The 24,000-nt window shown below is 38.6% G+C and overlaps 1 protein-coding gene across 1 annotated transcript in view; it reads right to left on the bottom strand.

Annotated features, from left to right (window-relative positions):
* ARHGAP15 (Rho GTPase activating protein 15) overlaps positions 1 to 24,000 on the bottom strand; it is a gene marked incomplete at its 3' end in the record, with an annotated part of 621,352 nt that overhangs the window by 219,242 nt on the left and 378,110 nt on the right. The window contains exon 10 of the mRNA XM_082841317.1: positions 5,033 to 5,131. Coding sequence (XP_082697443.1) covers positions 5,033 to 5,131 — 99 coding nt within the window. The remainder of the gene's footprint in view (positions 1 to 5,032; positions 5,132 to 24,000) is intronic.

Genomic DNA, 24,000 nt, shown 5'->3' with positions numbered 1-24,000 from the left:
TTTAGGCACCAAGTCAAATATGTAATTTTGTGTATCATTCTTGTCATAGTATTTTGTGTTCCAGAAAAAAGAAAGAGCAAAATTGTCAGTTAGCATCTGCTGAGGCATTCTGCAAAGTAGCTTATAGCTGGAATCATCAAATTTGGAAGACCTGGTATCACTGATTTTTAACTGTGGTACAGAAAACCACATAATATAAAATTTATCATTTTAACCATTTTTAAGTGTACAGTTAAGTGGTGTTAAGTGTGTACACATTGTTTGCAACAGATCTCTAGGTATCATTTTAATGTTGTTAAATAGTTCAGGGGCATAAAAATCAGAACTGGGAATCATGGAGGAAGAATGAGTTGTTAAACCATATTCCAAAGGATGAATGCCAATCCAAATGTAATTTAAAAATTGTTTTAAAACCAGCCCTATTCCTTTACAAACAAAAATATATTCAATGCATAAAAATACATTTAGTGTAGAAACGTGTTCATTCATTTAGTTAACTCCATTATTATATAAAGGAAGTCTTTGGCAATGTATGGTATTGTCGTGTAGAAAAAGGACTGGTTCATCATTTATGGCATGTTCTTTTGGGTATCTCACACCAAGTGACTCCTTGTATTGTGCTGTCACAATGTGTCAAGAAAATAACCTGGGAAATAGGCTGTAATTAAACTTCTGGTCTTATCAGGAGGCTAAAACCAGAAGAGTATGTGTTTTATTATTCAGGGTTTATAATGTCATTTAGAAATATATTCTAAATAAAAATTTTATATATATATATATATTCATTGTTTTGGTTTTATTTTTTTGCGGTACGCGGGCCTCTCACTGCTGTGGCCTCTCCCGTTGCGGAGCACAGGCTCCGGACGCGCAGGCTCAGCGGCCATGGCTCACGGGCCCAGCCGCTCCGCGGCATGTGGGATCTTCCCAGACCAGGACATGAACCCGTGTCCCCTGCATCGGCAGGTGGACTCTCAACCACTGTGCCACCAGGGAAGCCCCAAAATTATATATATTTAAGGTGTACAACATGATGATTTGATATACATAGACACAGCAAAATGACCAACTAATTAACATATCATCTCCTCACATAACTACCAATTTTTGTCTGTGACGAGAGCACCTGAAATCTACTCTCTTAGTTTATTTTCAGTATTCATCACAGTATTGTTAACTCTGGTCGTCATGCTTGTATAGTAGGTCTCTAGACTTATTCATCCTGCATAACTGCAACTTTATGCCCTTTGACCAAGATCTTTCCATTTCCCCCATCCCCTATTATGCCATTTTTAAGCTGACAAACTTCTTCTATTGTTTTTTATTATTATTACTGTAGTGGTTGTTCTTTCTCCTAGCACAATATCTATTCTTTTCTTTCACAGCACTTATCACAGTTTGTTTAATGTATATCTGCTCTATATTCTCAGCTGGTAGTATGGAGACTGACACAGAGTAGGTACTGAATAGTTACTTACTGCCGAAATGCAATAAAAACTAGTGTCTGTTACTTCAGTGAGTGTTTACAATGCCACACACACTGTGTGCCGTTCTTTCCAAATATCAGTAACTGGTCTTCACAAACAGTAGCCAGTCAGTTACATAGTTTTCATATAAAAAACTATGGATTAAGGTCTCAGTACTAATTATACCAGTTTAGTACTTTGTTTAGTTCATGCCTCCTAGGTCCTTGTCTCTAAGTGATACAGGTGACCCTATTTTTAAGTAAGCAATTTCTAGACACCTTTGAGGTCATCATAAACTACAGAAAGTATTTTATAAAGCACTGAAAACTGGACTTCTCCCTCTTTGGAGCTACATACCACCAGTGTGTCACAATGTTATCCTCTCCAGGCTTGTCCCCCCCAGACCTCAAAAAAGTATCAGATGATCTCCTGCTTTTAGTCAGTTTACCATATGTATTGAGCATTAGCTGAACAATAATTCAATATTTTTGCAGAGACTGCTCTGGAAGAAGAAACATAAGTTGAATATTTCATTGGCTACTTATGATTTCACATATATATATAAAATCTAAAACTGTAAAGGCAAGGCAAGGGAGAATGAACCACTTGGAAAAGCTTTAAAGACTAACACACTCCTTTACAGTTTGCCCTCCAAGTTTTCTGTATGTTTTCTAGGCTGAGCAGACAATGTCAGAAACCACAGAAATAACTTTAATCTAGTTATAATGGTTGGTAAGAAGGAGAATGCTCTGGTGGTTTAGAGGAATAAAGGAAATCCAAATCAAGATAAGGAAACATACTAAACAAGTGATTCGCTAAATTGGTTTACATTCGGCTCACTAAGAGATTTCTTTCTAGGTAGGTCCAAGAGATGCAAAATCTAAAATATAACTAATACCACTGTACCAGTGATGAATAGAGAATGTATCTTGTGCCAAGGGCTGGGTAGGATTTCCCTGTGGAGACTAGAGGAGCATGGGCAAACTGGCTCTGCCAAGTGCAAGTAACTAACTGAATGAATGAATGGAGGAATGAATGGATAAATGGTGAGAAATGCCCTCCTGATGTTGTTTCATTTGAAATCAAGCATGTAAGAAGCATTAAAAAAATCCAGCTACAGTTTGTAAATGATTTTTTTAAGGTGGGGGAAATAACCTCAAGAAAAAGAGAGAGAAAGGAAACAAATATTTTTTATAACAGCTGATGTGCTGCTGTAGTGAGGATTGAGACCATTTTCCTAAGACTGTGAGAGTAAACACACAGTTTTCATTAAAAGTGCCTTTCCCATAACTGGTCCATAAGCATTTCCCATGACTCTGCAGTTAAGTATCTTGGCTGGAAGAGGATCTGGCCATTAGAAGGAGGGCTCTAGATATGCAGAGTCCAGCCGTGCTGAGGGACTTGGCACCTTTACATGCTACTTCCTAACAACAACCCCAGCATAAAATGTCATCAGAAGCCTGCATAAACATTGGACTTAGATTCACATAAATTATTTCTGTCCTGAGGTGCTTTATGCCAAAATTTAGTAAAAACAACACTTTGAGTAAACAGAATTGGCATTTCAATGTAAGAATATTAATCCAACAAATGATCATAGAAAAATATAATCAAAAGCACACACTTGTAAATCGTGCAGTGATGTGAGAGGTTTACCTTGTGTCTCTGAGTTTTTGTTGAACATTTCCATACAGTTCCTTCAAGCTGACATTGCCAAAATGCTTTGAATTATCAGTTGCTTTATGGAATTGCAGTCTTTGAGTTTCATTAAAACACTTAGGAATTATTTTAATAATCATATGTGATTAGTGCCTGTTCAGTGCTGAATCTACAAATTCATTTTAAGAGTAAACATTGGGACAATGAAATATAATGCCAAATATGATTGCCCCTGTCAGAAAATACATTGTCTTATTTTATTAAAAATCACCAACAAAATACCATGAACAAAACATACAGTTTCTATTTATGGGCATTTTCTATTCTGCAATACCATGGTGTTTGCATGCCACAAGGCTGTATCTAGCAGAGTCCTCATTTTGCCTGGGGTATGTACATAAATAGAGAGTTACAGAACCCTTTTTTTATGGGCACACATCTTATTATGTACAGCTTCCCCCAAAGTCCTATTTGGATTTTTGCTAATATAACAGTGCTCACACCATCAGTGCTGAGTATTTATAAGAGAATGAAGATTTCCTGAAAATGATGATAATTTAACTGTTAGCAATAATGGCATTATAACATTTTCAGTGATCCATTTGGCTTTAAGTACTTATTAAATAATATTTATTCCTAAAATATGTACTTACAAAATTAAATGAGATTGCAACATACAATAAAAAGACAATTCTCTCTAAACTCCAATTGATTCCGTTCCTCACAGATACCTCTCCTTGTGTTCATTCTGCTTTTACTGTTTTCTCCTCTCTCTTTGAACCCTCAGCTCTTCTCTCTGATGTGTTGATATCCTTTTCCCCAAAGCTGCTCACTTTATCCACTTTCTCTACCCACTCGTCCCCTGCTTGTTATTCTCTCATTCCCTACTGACATGGGAATAATAGGATCCCAAGGCTGTCCTTACAGTATAATCAAAGTATGAATTTCCAGGAGCTGGAAATTGCAGACCATTTTTATTATGTTTCTATAAGAAAGCCAGGTAACATCGAGAGAATTAAAATGGCTTTTCCCTAGCAGATAACTTGGTAAAGATTTCTTCCCCTGGTTCTATTGTTTTAAGAGACTGGGAGCTGAAAAGGGGAATAGATTCACCACTTCTTTTTCTGGAAACACCTCTGTCTTTTACATGATCCTGGGAATATGTTGTAAACTTGTAACAGATGGTGATGAAGCTTCACATTTCTATGCAATATATTTTTTGAGACTCTGCACCTACTGTATGTGTCTTTCAGGGAAAATGACCTTGAATGAATAAAGTCATAGTCTGAAGGAAAAACACCCCACAGATAGACTAGCATAGAAATGATGAGTCAAATGGGTTTTGTTTTGTTCCCCTCAGTAAGATGAAATAATTTCAAATGGAAAACAGAATGTTGAAATATAGGAATCAAAGGTCATCTTAACACTGGAGGTGCGTCTGTTAATTGTTCCAGGAAAACCAGTTAGGCATATTCTGTGCTGAACAGATACACGTGGAAGATGGAATATCACCATGTGCAAGTAGAAACGCTGTTTGCTTCACTTGGGTAATGTTGGGGGCTTACCAAAATATGTTCTGGCACAAAATCTACCAGCATGAATGTTAGGAGGGTTCTAACACTGTGAGTGCTGATATTTTATGAATGTTTTATCACTGGCGAGAAAACAAGAAGTTTGCAATTGAATCAACAACATGTCAGACAGAAAAAAATATTAAAAAAAGAACATTAGTGGGAATTATTGATGTCCCTACTGTGAAAACAAACTGAAGTTAATAAGAAACTTGATCCTCTTAACTGATTAACAAAAGTCAAATTTTAATTTCATAGCTTGTCAGTGCTGTTAACTTGAGCACTGGTTGTGTAGAGGGTACAGTATTGGGGGAAACTGCTGTATATTCAGTTACCCACCTCTTTTTTCGACAGCTTCAATGCACTGCTTTACAAACCGCGGAACTGTGGAATTTTCACGTTCACACACTGTGTACAGATGAGAGCCAAAAATTTGATCTGCAAAAGAAACAAAGATGAGCTTCATTAAAATCCAAGCTTGCGTTGTTCTTTAATTTGATTCTGTTTCCATATCCACTGAATGATGAAATCTGCATCTTGCATAGGAATCGATTTTTTGCTTTAATTCCAAAGTGTCTATTGCAGACATACAAAGACCATAACTCCCTTCTCTATGGAACAGGACTCCGGCCCCAGAGAAAGAAAACTAACACTCTGCCATCGATTAGGCAGGGATGACTGAGTAATTTATAGTCTCTCTGGGCTTAACTTTGTTGTCTATAAAATAATGACAAGGAATTAAGAAAACTTCTATAAAATAATTAATCTTAGCGAATTAGTGTCTTAGTGTTTGAGAACAAATTTGTCAATGGTTCTCAAAATAATGATGTTGTTAGTATATGCAGAAGATTCACCCTGTGGCTCAATGATATTCGAAGAAAGCAAGTTCCCGGAGACTTACTTGGAAGTGAATTTCTTCACATCTCTCCTGCCTTGAATGCCCTTCCTCTTCTCTAATCTAAGTATCCCCTTTCTTTTAGGGCTCAGCTCAGATGGCTCTTTCTCCATAAACTCTATCCTTCCTATCTCAGCTTTATGTCTCCTGTAACATAGGTTCTTTGGAATACCAGTTCTTCAGGATGTTAATAGGCGATTTTGGGGAAAAAGCCTGTAATCAAAAATGGTTTAGCCACATTGGGTTAAACAAAGTTAAACAGGTTTCTTTCATGTGTACTTATTTTTAGAGCCTGTGTTATGCCAGTGTGCACTGGGAATCTCCAGGCGGGACTGGAGGATGCATTATTTCCCAAACTTATCTGAGTAAGATCCTTTTATTTCAAAGGGCATCTCTCCAGACTAATGTTTCCCAGAACACACTTTGTGAAATTCTAGCCTAGCCCTCTCATTTGGAACATGATTTATGCTACCTTGCATTGTGTATTTACACTTATAATATATGGACTGTATTTTCTCAAAGCAGATTCTGAGTGCTGCATTGCTTATATGTTCTTACGGTCACCAGTGCCTAGCACAAATTTGGGTCCACGGCATTCACGCAAAGATTTTTTAAAACTGTGTTAAAATATATGTAACATAAAAGTGTCCATTTTAACCACTTTTATGTGTACAGTTTAGTGGCATTAAGTACATGTGCATTGGTATGCGACCATCACCACCATCCATTTCCAGAACCTTTTTAAACAGCATAGATGTTGATTACTGATAATGAAACAAATATTTAGTAGGTTCAAGGGCTTCCCCTCTACCACAGAATGAAATCCAATTCCCTAACATCACTTCCAAGGCAGTAAACGACCTGACCTTCCACCAATTAACTGATTTCATTTGCTTCCTCTCTACTCTTTCCCGCTCATCACTTGCCTGCCACCACTCTGTCGACGTTGCTGATTCATGCTCTGCCTCAGGGACATTGCACTTATTATTTCCTCTGCATGGAGCTCTATTGTCCTAGCTCTCTGATCAAATGTCACCTTCTTATTATAGCCTTTCCTATCCACCTTTAAATAAAACCTGGCAACCACTGCCAGGTTTTACTGCCAATAGAACTCTCCATGCCGCCCCACTTTACTTTTCTTGGAGCACTTTTCTCCACCTGACATATTAGATTGATATGTTTACTGGTTAGTTGCTTCCCTTGCTTAGAATGCAAAACCCAGGAGAGTAAGGACTATTCCTATTTCCTTTATTACTGGATCCCCAGTAACTCGACAACGTTTGGCATACATTAGAAGTTCAATAAATATTTATTGAATTATTGACTGTAAGACAGCATCTTAATCATCAGTGGAGGTCTTCAATGCATTTAAAACATATTTTTAGCAGAAGTGGGGAGAAAAATATAAAATGCAGCATAACAGAATGCTAAACGATGCATTATTACAAAGGGGTAGTCAACATGGACTGTGGTGAGACTTCAAGAAAGTCACGATTTTCATCCATTTCTCAGAAAAGGTGATGGCTTGAATTGAGAACTTAGCAGAAAGGGAAAGAATTAAGGCTAAAACACCAATAATAACGTACTTCAATATGGAAATGTGCATTTTTTGCAAGAGAGAGAAAGAAGATAAGCTCAAAACACAGTAACATAGTGTAGAGAAGTGGGAAATAATCATAGGTATTTCCTTTGAATAGCTGGTCAAGTAACAAAGATTTGTTCAAAAACAGTGAGTCACCACTATAAGAAAGGATAAAATAAAATATTACTTAAGAAAAATAATCCAAAACTTCAGATTTGATCATTTAATTTGGCCAGAGGTTACAGTCAGGGGGAACTGTTATAGAGTAGAAAATCCTTTAATAGTAATCATAATTCAAATGAATTTCACAAATATTTATTATCTTCTATACTTGTAGTGATGAAGTAGGCATATTAGGTTGTGAAAAAGATATCAAGAGGTCATAATACTGTAGGGCTGAAAGAAATATTCAAATAATATAAAAAATAGACTATAACAGGTATCATAAAAGGTACTCAGTGCTAAGGAGGATGTTCTATAGTATCGAGTTTTTTGTGTCATGTAGTGCAGATGCGGTGTTTGGTGGGGGCAGAGTGGAGGGAAGTTTATGAGATGGAGATCATTCCAAAAAGATAGATTCCTGAATGGAGTGGTGTTAAAATCTGGAGAGAGGTTTCTTTTGTTTGTTTATTTTTTTTTTCTTCTGATAGGTAGATACAGGAAGATGAAGATGAAGGCATTCTAGTGTATTTACTGTTTCATTCACTCAGTTATTTGCCAAAAAAAATTCAGAGTGCCTGCTCTGCATCAGGAACTAGGAATGGCACTGGTAACACAATTACCAAGACTCAATTCCTATACTCTAAAAGTTTCTTGACTAGTGCGAGCATCATATAAGTAAACAGGTAAGAACATATCGTGAAAAATATTATACCTGGGGAAGCACAGATACATGTGGCAGGGCAACCTGAACAGCCTTGAGTGCACATGGAAGACTTCCCAAAGAAGAAATGAATCCTCGAGGATAAATAAGACTTAGATTGGAGAGGTAAGAAAAAGGACAAAAAGGGCATTTGGAGAAGATGGAGGAGAGGCAAACAAACACATCAATGATGAGAAGAGTGATGAGAAGGATGTGGTGTGCTGAGAAAAACATTCACTCTTTCTTATTTAGAAAAATCTTGATGTATTAAGCTTTAAAAGGAGATGAAGATTAGGTTATGAAGAGTCTTAAATATTAAGTCAGGCAGGTAATTATTTGAGAGTGTGCAAATACCATCGATTTCTTATACACATGCTATTCCCCTCCCAACTTCTTTCTTGTTTTTTTTTTTTTTTAGAAGATGTTGGGGGTAGGAGTTTATTAATTAATTAATTTATTTTTGCTGTGTTGGGTCTTCATTTCTGTGTGAGGGCTTTCTCTAGTTGTGGCAAGCGGGGGCCACTCTTCATCGCGGTGCGTGGGTCGCTCACTATCGTGGCCTCTCTTGTTGCAGAGCATGGGCTCCGGACGCGCAGGCTCAGCAGTTGTGGCTCACGGGCATAGTTGCTCCGCAGCATGTGGGATCTTCCCAGACCAGGGCTCGAACCTGTGTCCCCTGCATCGGCAGGTGGACTCTCAACCACTGCGCCACCAGGGAAGCCCCTTCTTTCTTGTTTTTAAAGTCCACTCATAAGACAGAACCTGAAAGTGTTCTCCATTGACTTCTGTTTCCCCTGTAGCTTTAGTTAGTTTAAATTAGATAGTTCTGGTCGGTAAAATGTAAGGGAACGTGACTTGGGAATCTACAAGAGAAGATTTTTTTCCCTGATAAACGGAGAGGGGTATATGAAGACATTCATTCTTTCTTCCTTCCTGTTTTGAACATAACTGTGCAATCATGCAATGCCTGGAGCTACTGCTGCAATCTTGTCACCACGAGGCAAGAAGCTTGCAAACAAAAGCTAAACATGATTAAAAAAAAAGGTACAAAAACCTGAGACCTCAACAATATTGTTGAAATTTTAAACCTATCCTAAAACACATTCTCTAGACTTCCTGTTATATGAATATAAATATAATAATAATTAAATATAATATAAATAATTTTTAACTGGGTATTCTATCACCTGTAACCAAAAGGTTCATAAAAAAATGGGGGGCACAGATAGTGGGGAAGACTGAACACAAAGAGATTTGTTAAGAGGCTAATGTGATTGCTTGGGACGACCAGAATCAGGATAGGCTTGTGGTAAATTTAATCATCATTGAGAATTCATCTCATCTTCTCTGAGTTAGATTCATACATTCACTACCTCTGCCATCTGCCTGTGTAGTAAAACTCACTAGAGTGGGCAACATTTTCCTCATTTCACTGCTATAGGGCTTGGCCATATGACTTGCTTTGGATAACGTAGCATGTGTAGAAATGATGTGTCACTTCAAGACTGAGGCCCTCAGACACATTACAGATTTCTACTCATCTCCTTGCTTCTTCACTATTGCCAAGACAAGAGTTTCCCTGGGTAGCTGCTGCGCCTTCAGTCTGGGCTCCAGAGTAAATACATATAGCACAGAACTGAGGTCAACCCTCAGTGAGGAGACGAGTCCAGTCAGACCTACAACTTAAAGCAGAGCTGTCCATTCAAGCCTGCCATAGACTGACCCACAGACACATGAAAAATAAGTGCTTTTTGCAGTTTGCCACTGAGATTCTATGTTTGTTTGTTAGGCATCAATAGCTTACTGATAAAGATGATGGACATGGAAACCAAAACTGGACAATGGAAATGGAAACCAAAACTGGGGAGCAAATAAATAGAGAAAAAAACCTAAATTTGGTTAGAACGTGGAAATATGCCTTCGTTTAGAGTCAATCCTGAGGAGGAGTCTCAAAGGAAATTTCTCTCACCTTATAATTTAAACTCATTATGTTTTATGTTATATTATGGCATTTCTTATTATGTATTCTCTCCAGATCAATTCAATTCTATTTAATTCAATTCAGCAAATATTTCATAAGCACCTACCATATGCAGGGCATGGTAAAGAATGCAAAGATTGACATTCATCCATAGCTATCTATTACATGCCCACTGTAGTCCAGACAGTGTGCTCCATCCTAAAGATGCAATGATCCATGAAGCATGATCTCCTACAGTGTAGGGGGAAGAACAGCTCTCAAAACCAGTTATAATATGATGTGATTAGTGCTATTGCAAGGGCGCTCAATAATAAATAGCGAAGATATATTTAGCCAGGCAAGGGTCAAAGTACATTATATATTTTAACTTATTTAATCTTTATAACAATCCTTAACACTTTGGTGGTAGATACTATTACCATCCTGATTTTATAGGAGAGAAAATTGAGGCACAAAGATATTGAGTCGTTTGTTCATAGTTACAAAACATCAGGCTCTGGGGAAAAAAAAAAAGATAAGGACCTGAACTAAGACAACGAAGAGATGGGGTGATTCAGTGGGATTTGTAAACTGGATGCGGGAGGTGAGCCAACCCACCAGGCAAAGAGGACTTTCAGGTTTTTTGCTTGGTTGAAGGAGACTAAGATGCTGAAAACTGAGGGTTTGGAGAAGAAGAGAGAGATTGATGTTTAGAAGTTAGGATAGCATTTCAGACCCAGCAAAACACTGATGGGATATCCAGGTGAAATTCAGAGACTATTGCTGATCATAAGGAAAATGGCTTTCATAGAATGAAACTGAGAAGCAGATGTTTGTGGTAAAGATTTGAAGAGAAGGTAAGAAGTAGAGGTAGCAAATAGACCCCCTTTTTTAGAAGTTTAGTGGTGGGAATTCACTAATTATAAGGAAAGACGGGACTTGGGGAAAGATTTTCATTTGGGGTGGATAGGAGAGAATTTCAATTGCAGAGTGTTTCTGATTGCCAGAATGCTCTAGAGGGGGTGAGACGCCCTCTTGGCTGTTTTTGGTTGCTATAATGCCTGGGGTGGGGGAGGTGTGCTACTGCCACTTACTGGGTGGTCCAGGTAAGTGCAGGCAATCCCTCACTGGGAGAGAAAACAATCCCTCCCTGATTGCCAATAACGCCCTGGTGAAAAAAGAGCTTAGATATGTTGAACTTCATTAGATAGAAGGGAGACGTTTGCTTTCACTAGCTACCAGAAAGGTCAAAAAATTCCATCTCACTTATATCCTGTCTTTAAAGTGGCTATACTTACCCAAGAAGGTATGGCTCTGTAGTAGAAGGACCTAGCCTTTCAGGTAAACCTGGTTGAATCAAAGGTTGTCATGTGGCCCAAGCTGGGTCAATGCAATTTGTCCTGCAAAAGTTTTAGAATTGGGACGCTATAGACTGAGGTGGTATCAGAGATACTACCTGCTCCAGGGATTTGAATTGAAAGGCCGTCTAGATTTAGACACTGCAGGGCAAAAGCAGCCATTTGGGGAGATGGTGATGTGCAGTGAATGAGTGTCACTGAAGCTAATATGCAGACAGAGAGGTGAATGAAACAGACACACCTCAACTTCTCACTTCCTAATGCCTGGGCACCATATATGGTTGCCATGGGGTGCATTAGAAGTTAGAGGGAATTTCAGTTTAATGCAATTAGACAAATTTGGCTAGTACGTGGATAGCATTGTCCACAAGGTTTCAAAGAGGGCTTACAATCACAATAGAAAGGACTAGCCTTGGGAAAATAACTAAATGAGACCCCCTGTTACAGATGATGCTGGTTAGGAAGAGTATGTTGTATGTCTGTTGGTTTTGCTGGCCCTGGAACTATTCTTCTATCCTCCGGTAAGAGCACCCTGGTTTTCCTTTGGGGATGATACTTTCTCATTCTGCTGCCATTTGTTTTGAGTAGTGCTGACCTCACCAGCTCCAGCTCCAGGGATGAACATGCATTTCCTCCCCCGGCCACAGTAATCGGTTCAGACATGAACACATGACCCAGCTGGATCTGGGCAAGCAAATCCTGAGGCTTCCTTTTTTTAGTGCTGCTGGGAAAGAGGAGCCCTCTTTCTATAGGATTTGGTAAACTATGAGGATATGAGTCTAAGCTTCTAGAAGTTATATTGCCAGCTTCTGGGAAAACATACTGGAGAATGAAGCCAACAGAGTGGAAAACAGCTGAGGGATGGAGGAGATAAAGATTCGATAGCGTTTTGTGCCCAGAGGTCCAGTCATGCCTGAAGCTATCCTTGTCCCTTGGACTTTTCAGTTAAGTAGTCCAATAAATTCCATTCCTACATTTGCAATTTGAATAAGTTTCTATCAATTACAACTAAAAAACAACTTGACTACAACATTAGCCTTCAACATTACATGGTGAATTATATAACGTGGAGGAGATGGTGTTATACATGAAACGACTTTGCAAAGTCAAAAGTGCTATATCCAAAGGAAGTAAATCATAGAGATTTAGCTTAGACATCATTGTCCAATTTAGGGGCTGTTGTAAGATTGCCACCCATCTGTAACTCTGATACAGTCCAGAGTTTGATACACCAAGGAAGACCATTAAATTATAGGAATGTCTTTGAACCACAGAACCTTCTTTCTTAAAACCGTGTGAAGAAAGGGGGAGGGAGAGAGAAGGTGTTTTGTTTTCTTGGCAAGCATTGATGACCTAGCTTTTGCCCCCTAAACTTCCATGCTTGCTAGGCTGGCACAACATTAAGGATTGTTTCTGCTTTTCCCCTCCTTATGGTATTCCAAAAAAGGGAGCAGTCCCAGAACCCTGAGCTCCCGGCTCCCCATCTATAGTCCCATCTGTGGGCTCACTGGTAATCCTTTATTCCTCTCTTAACAACTTTTTGTATTTAGAAAACACCTCTTGCTAGGGGTGCCAATATTTTCAGAATGCTCTGCACATGCCTATGGCCTTGGCTGGTGTGATCATTACATCTTTGTTCTCCTGCTTCAGCGCTTGTACCAGGGGTGGCAGGCAACACATTGGTTGGAGAAAATCCATTTTCTGTAATTTTTCTTTGAAAGCATCTTTTGGTGAGAAAAACAAATAGACCTTCCACATGACTGCACTTACAAATCACGTTGTTTACATAATGAATTAGAGTTTAACTAGGGAATGGTGGTTTTTAATCTTTAAGCTCTCAAACTTTTGACCGATTTAGTTAGTTCATCAGCATAACCAGGTTAAGCCTCCCAGATCACAAATTAGCTTCATTCTCCCTCATCTCTGCTATGTATTTTTTGACAAAAAATGAAAAGAACACCCAGTAATGGGATCTTTGTCAGTTAGATTCCAAATGAATCAAAACTATGAGGAAAACTACTCAATAGAGGCAGTTAAATGTTCAAATAATGTGACGGTGTTATCATCATTTACGCAGGGAGACAGTCTCCACATGCTTTTCAAAATGATGTTATTCTGCTTTCAGGACAGAGGCCCATTGCAGCCACTCTAGTGAATTTTAAAGAAGAAAACAAAGCACCTAGAACTACATACATGAAGAAATAAAGAGGGGAAGAGAAAACAACAACAAAAAACTGAACTGTTCGGACACACACACACACACATATTGGATAATTATTTTGGTAATGAGGCATATTCATCAAGGATTTTGGCTACAATAGAAAAAAATCCACTGTGGCTATCTTAAGCAAAGAAAAATTTATTCAAATGATGGTGAAGGATAGGGGTAGGAGGAAACTCAAAGAATTTACTGAGAACTAAAAGTAATTTATAACTGAATCACTTTGCTGTACACCTGAAACTCACACAACATTGTTAAGCAACTATACTCCAAAATAAAATAAAAACAAACAAAAAAATTAAAGTAATTTATTAATTCCTCAAAGAAAATACTGGAGGCGAGGGACCAGTCTTGGAGATGTTTAATCCAAGGTTCTCAGGAGATCCACGAAATAAGAAAAAGGAAATAGAGCAACTGCCTTGTAACTTTGAGAGCTGGGTCAGGATGCTATACGCATTGTCACCTCCACCACCAGTACTGTCCTAGCGACTTCCGTTCATCAATTACTCGAGATCTGAAGTTCCAATAGACAATGTCCAACGGGTTGAGATTTTGTCTAAAAAAATGGGTTGAAATGAGAAAAAATACAGCCCATGTAGCTTCCATAGTAGGTAACATTCACTTGGAAATTTTCTCCCTCTGGACTGCCACACACATGGGCAGATCATTTCCCAATAGGTTGCTATAAGGGCAGGGCAGTGGAGAGTGGAGGGCTAAAATAATATTCTCAACACAGGTAATTTCAGCAATTTCACTAATTTCATCTTTTGATTTTAAACTGTAAGTGACATTCGCTTTTCCTTTTGGGAGTAGGTTTCCAGACCAAAACTTTCAGATTGCTTATGAAGGAATCGTATTTCTATCCTTATATTTTCTCCACTTCCATTCTTACATTTTTCTCTTCCACCTTTAAAATACCCACTATATGAGCCCCCATCATATAACTTTCCCACAACTTTACTGAATAGTTTTGGAGAAATAGGTGATTTAAGTTAAGAACTATAGTTTACTGATGGCTTATGTCTTTGAATTAAGATGCGGAAAAATACGTTTAATGCTAAAACACTAGCACTGAACTTAATCTATCTTAAGTGCTTCGGAAGGTACCGCATTGTCTTATGATGTCTCAGGGCTTTGATTAAAAATATCAGCTATTGCTTTTTGTTACACAGATATCAAAAATTGGGCTGATACTCCGTTGAGTCTCTAATATATGCCGAAAGTAAATCTCTCTCATTGCCTTGTTTACTTGTGATTTCTTTTCTCATAAGAGGCAAGTACAGGGAAAAGCTTAATTATTTTAACTTTTAGGTAGTTTGGAATCTAAATAAATAGGAATTTAAAGTATATACACTTCTGTGTATAGTTCCCCCCCACATGTTTATTCATATTTTTGGATCTCATCTACTAACAGACTTTAAAGTCGCAGGTGGAAAATGATAATGTCTACTCCGGAAAGGCTGGCCTGGAGGAAACTGGCTTAGGCTCTAGCGAGAAGATCTTCTCAAACAAGGGTAGGCTGGGGTCTGCAGCTTCCAATAGACATTAGACAGTTGGCTGCAGGGGTGGCATCCTTTGACAAGATCGGCCCAAAGATAAGTGTCAGAGACAGGCTAGCTGCCATCCAGACGGTATGGTGAGTTCTTCCCCAGTCCTTTCCATGTTTTCTCCTTCTTCCCTTTTCAGGCTTCCAGCCATCGCCACCTTTCACAATTTCACCCTCAACCCCAAACAATGCTTCTATGAAGTACCTTTTGGCCCCTTGCTTTAAGCTCCTAAACTCATTAAAAATAGATCTCAACTCAGTTTTGGTCCAGTTAATGCAACGGACACATTGGTGGGTCCACTAATCAGGAAGGAATTTGTATCTTAAATGAAGAGTTTATTAACCCAAATGTAACAAGGAGAATAAAATTTTTCTGTATTTGTCTCCCCTAGGCAACACTTTGCCCTATACTTCTCCTTACCTCTGCTTACCCAGAGCAGCACAACACATGAATTACACACATACACACACACACCCTCCCCTTATATGTGTGTGCACAGAATCACAATACTAAAGAGAATGGTTTGACCAAGTGAATGTTACTGCATTTTTGTATTCATCCATTCAAGCTATCCATCCCTGAATATTTTTCAGTGCCTTCGGAGGATGGAATAATGAACAGAACACTCTCTGTCTTTACACAGCCTGTATGTAAATGGAGGAAACAAACACATAAAGACATTAACATGGAATGCAATGTCAGATGGTGATAGGTGCTATGAGAAAATAAAGCATGGCAGGGAGATAGAAAGAGAGAGGTGTTGTCAGGGCAGACATTTGCTAGACAGTGGCATTGAGCAGAGACCCAAAGAAGTGAAGGCATGAGCCATACCAATACACAGGCAGAGCATCTCATCAGAGGAGTAGCAAATGGGAGTAAGTTGCATACCCTGGAGAAGCAGCAAGAAGGCCGGTGTGGCTGGAGTGAAATGATAAACAGGAAGTATGGCTGAGGATGAAACTGATAAGGTAGCCTGGGGAACAAAGCAGGTAGGACCCTATAGGTCACAGGAAGGGCAATAGATATTATTTTAAGTATGATTTTATTCTAAGTAATTGGAAATTATTGAGCAGGAAAGTGACTTAAAGTGATTTATGTTTTTAAATGATCTTTCTAGTTGCCATGTGGAGGTTATATGTAAGGGCGTCAGGAAAAGAAGCAGAGAGGCCAGTTAGGGGGCTGGTGAGATAGTCCAGGGAGAGGTGATAGTGCTTGGGTAGGGTGGTAACAGTGGAAGTAACTGAGAGTGGTTGAATATAGAATATATTTTTAAGGTGGGATTTGTTGATGAGAGTAGAAGAGACAGAATAGCATGGAGGGTGACCCCGGCTGGCAAAGAACAGAGGTATTTCCTGAGGTCGAGAACACATGGAAGCCATTCGGAAGCCAAGGGTTGCTCTAGGTAAATGTGAGATGTCTACCAAACATCCTAGGAGATGTCAAATAGATGTTTGAACATGCAAGACTAGAGCTTCAAGGGTCTGGAGTTTGAAGCTGAAGTACTAAGTTTGGAAAGCTTGCAGATGGAATCTGAAGCCACAGGGCTGGAATATTTCAGCAATAGTGCTCAGTAGTCTGAAGGAGAAGGAAAAGAAAAGAGAAGTCCAAAGACTTAACATAGGAGTAGCCCAACACTGTGAGGCTGGTGGGAGGAGCAGGCTCTACCAAAGGAGCACCCATGGGCAGAAGAGTTTCCACAAGAAGGATGAGAAATTGTAAATAATCTAAAACCACTGAAATCTAAAACCACTGAAAGATTTCATGTCCTGCTTCCTTTCTTTCCTACCCTCTTTTAGGCAATAACAAAGCAGAGCGAAGTAAGGTGATCTCTCTCTACCAGAGATAGTTCACAGGCTCCTTGGAAGGTATTAAAATATTCAACCACTGAAATTATAGTTTGGGGATAAAGAAAAGAGAGGACTAATTCAGAATGAGGAAGACAGGGATGGATTTATGGAGTTGGTAGCTTTGAGCTGGAGGACTAAAAATGAATAGAAGTTTACAATATAGAGTAAGCTGGAGAAGAATATTCAAGGTGAAGGAAGCTTTACACAGTAGAACAAGATCAATGTAATTTCTTCCTCTTTCCTATAGAAATAGATGTACTTCTATTGCATCCTATTACACTCCCTTCTGGATGCCAAGTGAAATATATATGAATGAGTGAATGAATGAATGAATAAATGAATAAGGGAATGTATAAAAGAAAGTGACTTTTATGTAAAGATTGTGCCACGGTCACTTGAGTATGAAAGAAATATATTTCAGTTTAGTTTGCATTAGTGCATTTTGGATGACTGACATGGCCAAATTTTGCTTAGCAAAGACTGATTATATTTTGGGTTGACAATACTTTCTGGTTTTCCTTTGCCTGTCCTCATTTTATTAGAATTACACAGGGGTCTACAAAAGGAAAAGGGAATAAAATTCAAAGATGTCAAACTTTGCTACCTTAACCTTATTTGTGTACATTTTCTGTTTTTAAAATAGAAAACTGTCCATGGAATTCAACTGCTCAAGCACACAACTTACTGCAATTATTCTGAAGTTAAAACTTTTATAGGTTGGGTTGTCTACTTACTCTACTTAGTAGGAACTTCACTGCAGTTAAAATTACTGTGAAATCAGTACTTTTATTTCTGTTTGAGTGATGAGACTAAGAAGAAAACTTGATACATAAAATTTATTCAGATATTTGATTGAATTAATTCTAAATGATTTAATAAAATTACCTTTTTAGCTCAAAAAACTATGGACTAAAGTTGGAAATGTCATTCAGTGATCGATAAAAGTTGAAAGTTTCTTCTAGGGTGGAAAAGGTGTGGAAATTTTGAGTCACTCTGGATTTAAGTAAAATCTAGGAAAGAACAATGTACTTTTCCAGATATCAGCATAGATTTGTTAGAATCCCAGGTGGTAAGACTTCAATTTATTTGCATGAATGCATAGTTCAATAAGAAAAGATTCAAATTTAGTTGGAGTAAAACTGCTTAATGATTTCAAATATTACGTGTAATATATTAATATAACGGGTTTGAATATCTATAATGGAGTCTCTTTCATTTGGGTCTTAAGGGTGTTCTCACAGCAACTAATGCTGAGTGCTAGGTACATGCTGAAGCACCTAAGAGGAAAGCACTTCAGGTTAAAAGCACTTTCTCTTCTCAGCCTCGGGTTAAAAACTATTTCAGGATTCTGTTAAAGGCATTCTTTGGTCCTCAGCTTCAGCTTAAAAGCTGCTTTGAAGAAAAGTGCTTTGAGGCAGGTAAAGGATTTTGTAATAAACCGTATTAAGAGCTGGGGAATCGTGTGGTTCTCTGGAAGTGTTGGCTAGCTCCATGGAGGTGTGGTATATACTCTGCGCAGGTTTGCCTGTTCCCTGTGGTCCACTGATTATTTTATGCAAAGAGACTGAAAAACATTTCCAGGAATATAATTGGAGAGAAGGGGTTATGAGCCCAAATTTAGTAGTCCATGATGCACACATTTCCGAAAACATTTGGTCTCTTTTGGGTTTCCAGTCAAACACGGTGTGTATTTCTTTTTCGGCCCTTACTGTAGAAAGCAACTATGCAGTAACATTTCTAAAACACCTTATCCTGTCCCGAAGCTGTCCACAGAACTGAGTAAATAGATATCTCCCTGGGAGATGCACTTTGCATATTGCACATGAAAATGCAATATCAGTTTATTTCATACTCTTTATTTACATAACTTTCCCAGCTAACAGGGCCTCCCATGGGGGGATGGGCACACTTAAAGATAAAATGGAGTACCTCAGTTGGGTCTGCCTACTGAATTGGCAGAATCATGGTCACCACCCAGATGTCTAATTGCAGGTATTGATATTCGTTGGTGAAAACACAGTGACTTCAGAGGAATTTTGAGCCTGTGAGGTCAATGGGAATTCTGAGAGATGGCAAAATGGTTCATGTAACCCAGCTGAGTCCCAGGGAGTAGATCTGAGTTCTGTTGAGGAAAGGGCCTCAGACAGTATGCAAAGAAGCTGTTTTCTCACTTTGTGAGATTCAATGCCTAAGCGCTATTGCTTCAGGACCTAAAATACCAAGTGAAATATGCAGGTGGCTGGGGAGAAGAGCATTCTTCCTGTTTGCTCTGGAGACAGAGTGAACCCAGAAATGCGGTGGAACCAGAGGAATCAAAGCACTGTACGGCACCCAGAAGTTTTTGTAGGTTTGGAAACTCGTGGACAGTACCTAGGCAGTGAAGCAGGCATCGACTGGAAGATGCTGGCTGCCTGTGGCCTGGTGAGGTGCCTTCCTTGGCCAGTTTGTAGGCAATGGGGTATCAAAGAAGAAGAATCAAAGGAGAAGAACATGAGAAGGGCAGTTCTCCTCAGATGTGATACATTCCAGGTGCTCCCAGAAATAGCTAGGGAGAGCTTGGAAACAGAGACAGGCTGAATTGTTATGATTGTACAGGTGGGAGCCATGACTTGTGATAATTGTGCCTTAATGTCCGTGTTACTTCACTCATATTCACAGGCTGCTGGGGCATGGCCCATTGAGGTTATATAGGAATTAAGTAAAATTAATTCCATAATACAGCTTTCTAATACAATAAGCCCTCCACATATGCAGGGATGCAGAACTGGCAAATACAGAGAAACGACTGTACTATGGCATTTTATATACTGGACTTGAGCATCCTCAAACTTTGTATCTGCTGGGGTCCTGGCACCAATCTTTTGTGGATAGTAAGGGACAACAATATATATTTTCACTGGTCTTTTAAAATGGAGCCAAGTTGGCAGGGTATGGACATGAAGGTTTTTTTTTTTTTGATATAGAATACTTCTTCCTAGGCAGTGTCTAATTTTGAAGGAAGGAATCTCACATTATACATCTTCATGGGCCCAGTATCCAGCCCATCACTTACCACATGGTGGGTCTGGGTCTTCAATAAATTGTTCATCAAATAAATAAAAATATATAATGGGTACTGAGTGAATAATAAAATTGCTTATAAAATAAAGTACAAGCTCCTTAGCCTGGCACTATGCAAAACACCTGCCACAACGACCTCTCATCGAACCCTCTACGTTTCATCGAAGCCACCATTCCCCATGCTTTCCTACAATTGGGCACCTTGGATGGCTTACCCATTTCCTCACATATCCAAATGCTCTAAGTCAAGACTCAGCTTAAAGACCATAGAATAAAATAAATATTAATCTTACCCACACTTTTTCCACTTGTAATTTTCCCAAATCTACAACCTGAATGTCCCTTGAAGCATTTGACATATTATGCCGTATTTGTTGTACGTTTTCCCCCCTCACTCACTTCTTGGGAGATTCTGCTTTATGTAACTTTGTATCCTCTTAGAACATAGTGATTTACAAAATATGTATGAGTAGGCAATATGAAAAACCATCAAAGCATAAAGAAATGTAAGCACAGTTCTTTTTTTTTTTGCGGTATGCGGGCCTCTCACTGTTGCGGCCTCTCTTGTTGCGGAGCACAGGCTCCGAATGCGCAGGCTCAGCGGCCATGGCTCACGGGCACAGGCGCTCCGCGGCATGTGGGATCCTCCCAGACTGGGGCACGAACCCACGTCCCCTGCATCGGCAGGCGGACTCTCAACCACTGCGCCACCAGGGAAGCCCAAGCATAGTTCTTTATTCTCATCATTGGATACCGCATGCAATGCTACAAGCACAGTGTGAGGCACACAGAATGCTCAACATGTTGGCTTTTTTAATGCCATGTCACAAAAATCTCACCATATTTTATCTGGTTTGCAATTTTCAGAATACCTACTCTGCATTCAGGACAAGGTGCACTTGCAATATGTAATGCGATAATAAGAGTAGAATTAGGAGTATAAGAAGGGATAGTTATTACTTGCTACGCTGATTGTTCTTTACACGGTATCAACATTCCTAAAAGGCATTATCTGGAAAGTGTTACAGAAAATTTCATTACCTTGCCCTAATTCACAAAAAATAAGTAGCAGAGCCAAGACTAGACTTCAAATCTACTTCAAAATGCAGCCATCTTTAGGGCCTAATGACTGCAACACATTGTTTCCCTGAGTAAAGTAGAATACATATAGCTCTTTCAAATAGCACAGGGAGAGTTTGTCACTACTATCTCATGTCTCCAGACCCAATAGGGAAAATAGTCTTTCATATATTTCATTATTTCAAGTGTTCTTTATGTACTTAAATATCACACAAAACTAAGTACAGTTTTGTATTCAAGTATCTCTTTTTCCCAAGAATGTATGGCATTGCTGCGTTTCTTGGTAGATATTCTTGGAGTCTAGGATTCTAGGCTGGTGATCATGGAGCCAACAGCCTGGGACCCTTGTCCAGCAGAGGCTGCCTCAACCACTTCTAGCCTCCAGATAGTGTGGCAAATGGATTAGCACAGACTCCTTCTAGCAGATCTCAGTTGAGTGTCTGCCATTTAGCTCAGTAGGCGAAACTGAAGCACAATACACATATCCATGGCAGCTTCTCAGAATCAGAGAACTGCATCTGGGAGACAGAAGCCTCCTCTGGGCTTTTGGTAGTGCTCATACTATAATAACTGATTGTAGGAACAAATGGCTTTGGATTAGCACATGGAAGTATTTTCCACTAGAACTTTACGCAAAAGTACTTACTGCCTTCTCCAGAATTCCTCAGATTAGATGTCCCATCTCCTTAACTTTCTCCAATGTGCTATTTATTCTCTACCTTCTTTCTGGTCCTGGACCAGGGTTGTGGTCTTTGTTTCTCCCACTATCTACCTCCTACCGATCAGTCCCCTCTGAGGTCACAGTTCCCTGGCCAGGGTTTCTGCTTCCCATTCTGTCCTCCGCGATGCAGCATGAGACAGGCGTATATCTACTAATGTAGTGCCCTGGTATGTGGCACCGTATGGTCACATTTGGAAAGCTTATATTCCCACACTGCATAGCCACCCTTGAAATACTTTCTCCATATTACTGTGGCATCTTGAGTTGAACATAACCTCACACACAGATGCAATTGTCTCTCCTCCTGTATGATGGACAGCTTATTTCTAGCCAATATTACTTTTCTTCAATATTATTCATTCATACTATAAACGTGATCTTTCTGATTAAAGAGGTATGCATACAAGTGTGTACATGAATAAAAAAACCTTATGCTAGAGAATTTGAGACATCTGACATCATTGGGAATACTGCCTTTGATGAAGAGAGGATCTAACCTTGCTTTTTTTCCCCCTAAAATGTTTGACTTCTTCAACTGGTAATTATGTAAACAGATTTATAACCAAAAAGGGCTCTCAATTCTTCTTTTGACATGTTAATTGTTTCTAAAAAACATTAAGTGAGGTCCTGTCAAATTCTTTACATAATATTGAATGTTCTCCTATGCTAATGACTCTTTTTAAGATGGAAAAATTGTAACATGCTCAGGGCTCCAGTGCATTTGAAATGTAGAGTCACAAAAGATGTAAATACAGTATCTCACTGTTCAGGGAAGGAATGCATGAAGTGGTGCAAATGATGAGGGAGTCTGGGTGAATAATGGCTTTTCTGAAATTTAGATTATTTGGAATATCAAGATACAAAGATATCCTCAAGACATTATTTTCAGACCATCTGCTTTCTTACTTCTCAGCCTCTAGTGCATCATAGATTCCACCGTTGTGAGGTTAACTGAGGCCAGTCCTCTTCCGCCTGCATCATTTCTTTTCCTTCTATGAGTTTGAGTTCCAAGTTCAAAGGGATAAGTTAGGAGTGATATATTCAAGTTAATGACCCTCACATGTGTTTAACTTGGATGACATCTCCTCTAAAATCTCCCTCCTGTCTAATATGGGTAGATAAGAAAATCATTAAAAAATTGGAGCTCAACAACTGCTGAAAGAGAATGAAAATTTCTCTCCTTTGCTCTTACATTTCTAAGGGAATTAAATCTTATGAAAATGTCAAACCTTGTAACAGCCTCTTAGATGACTATCTGCACAAGTTATCCATCACAACACAAAGCATGATTCAACGGCTGCATACATCTCAGGAAGGCATGGAGTTAGGCAAGTTTAGGTTATAATTTGGGGCAAAACTTCAGCAGTAAATATATAAAAAATTTTCTTATAAATATTGGCCAAATATATACGACTTATTTTGCTTTAAAATTATAGTCTCCTTTATAATTTGATTATCTTACATGTCTGAACATATGTATCAGTATCCACTGACATTATTGTCAAATATATCTAAATTTCTTAGTCCACTAATTTTAATTAACACTTGACATTGCTACATATTTAGGGTATGCTAGCTGGGCACAATGTTTTAGTTTTTCTTTTTAAAATGTATAGGTGAAATGGGTACATGATATTTGGCTTTATATTCCTTCAACAAACCCCAACTTTATTATTATAGATTGATGTTCTCTATCAGTTAGCAATACAAAGTGCTTTGAATATTTTTTAACAGACTATCAAAGGTAAAAAATACTAGAGACAATTGAAAATAGAATGGAGTTAGGTTACAATATTTGATAGTAAAGGCACTGAACTCTCGGAAAAATCTAAGTTGACGAAGACGTGTATAAACAGATATTCCTTTCTTATAAACTTCTTTAAATTTCTCTGTATTCTTTTCTTTACTAGGCTTTTTCCCTAAGCTACTATAAATTGTGAAAATACATTTTCATAAAATTTTTTTTTATTATATGAGTGTTGTTGATTTGAGGAGGGGGAGGAAAGTTTTCTTATTTCTCTTTTGTGTCTTTTTTTTTTTTCCTGTGTGAGAAGAAAGTGTTCAGATCATCTTTTTAAATAGTGAAAATAATAACAACTGTTCCCAGGAGAATAAGACAGCAAAGAAGAGGTTTTGTTGGACTTATCTGTGATAAAGCACTTTGGTGCTTCGGT

Source organism: Leucopleurus acutus (assembly GCF_964270905.1).
Source record: "Leucopleurus acutus genome assembly, chromosome: 6".
Taxonomy (NCBI): Eukaryota; Metazoa; Chordata; class Mammalia; order Artiodactyla; family Delphinidae; genus Leucopleurus; species Leucopleurus acutus.
Note: the sequence above shows the minus strand (reverse complement) of the source record. Positions and strands in the feature narration are given on the sequence as shown.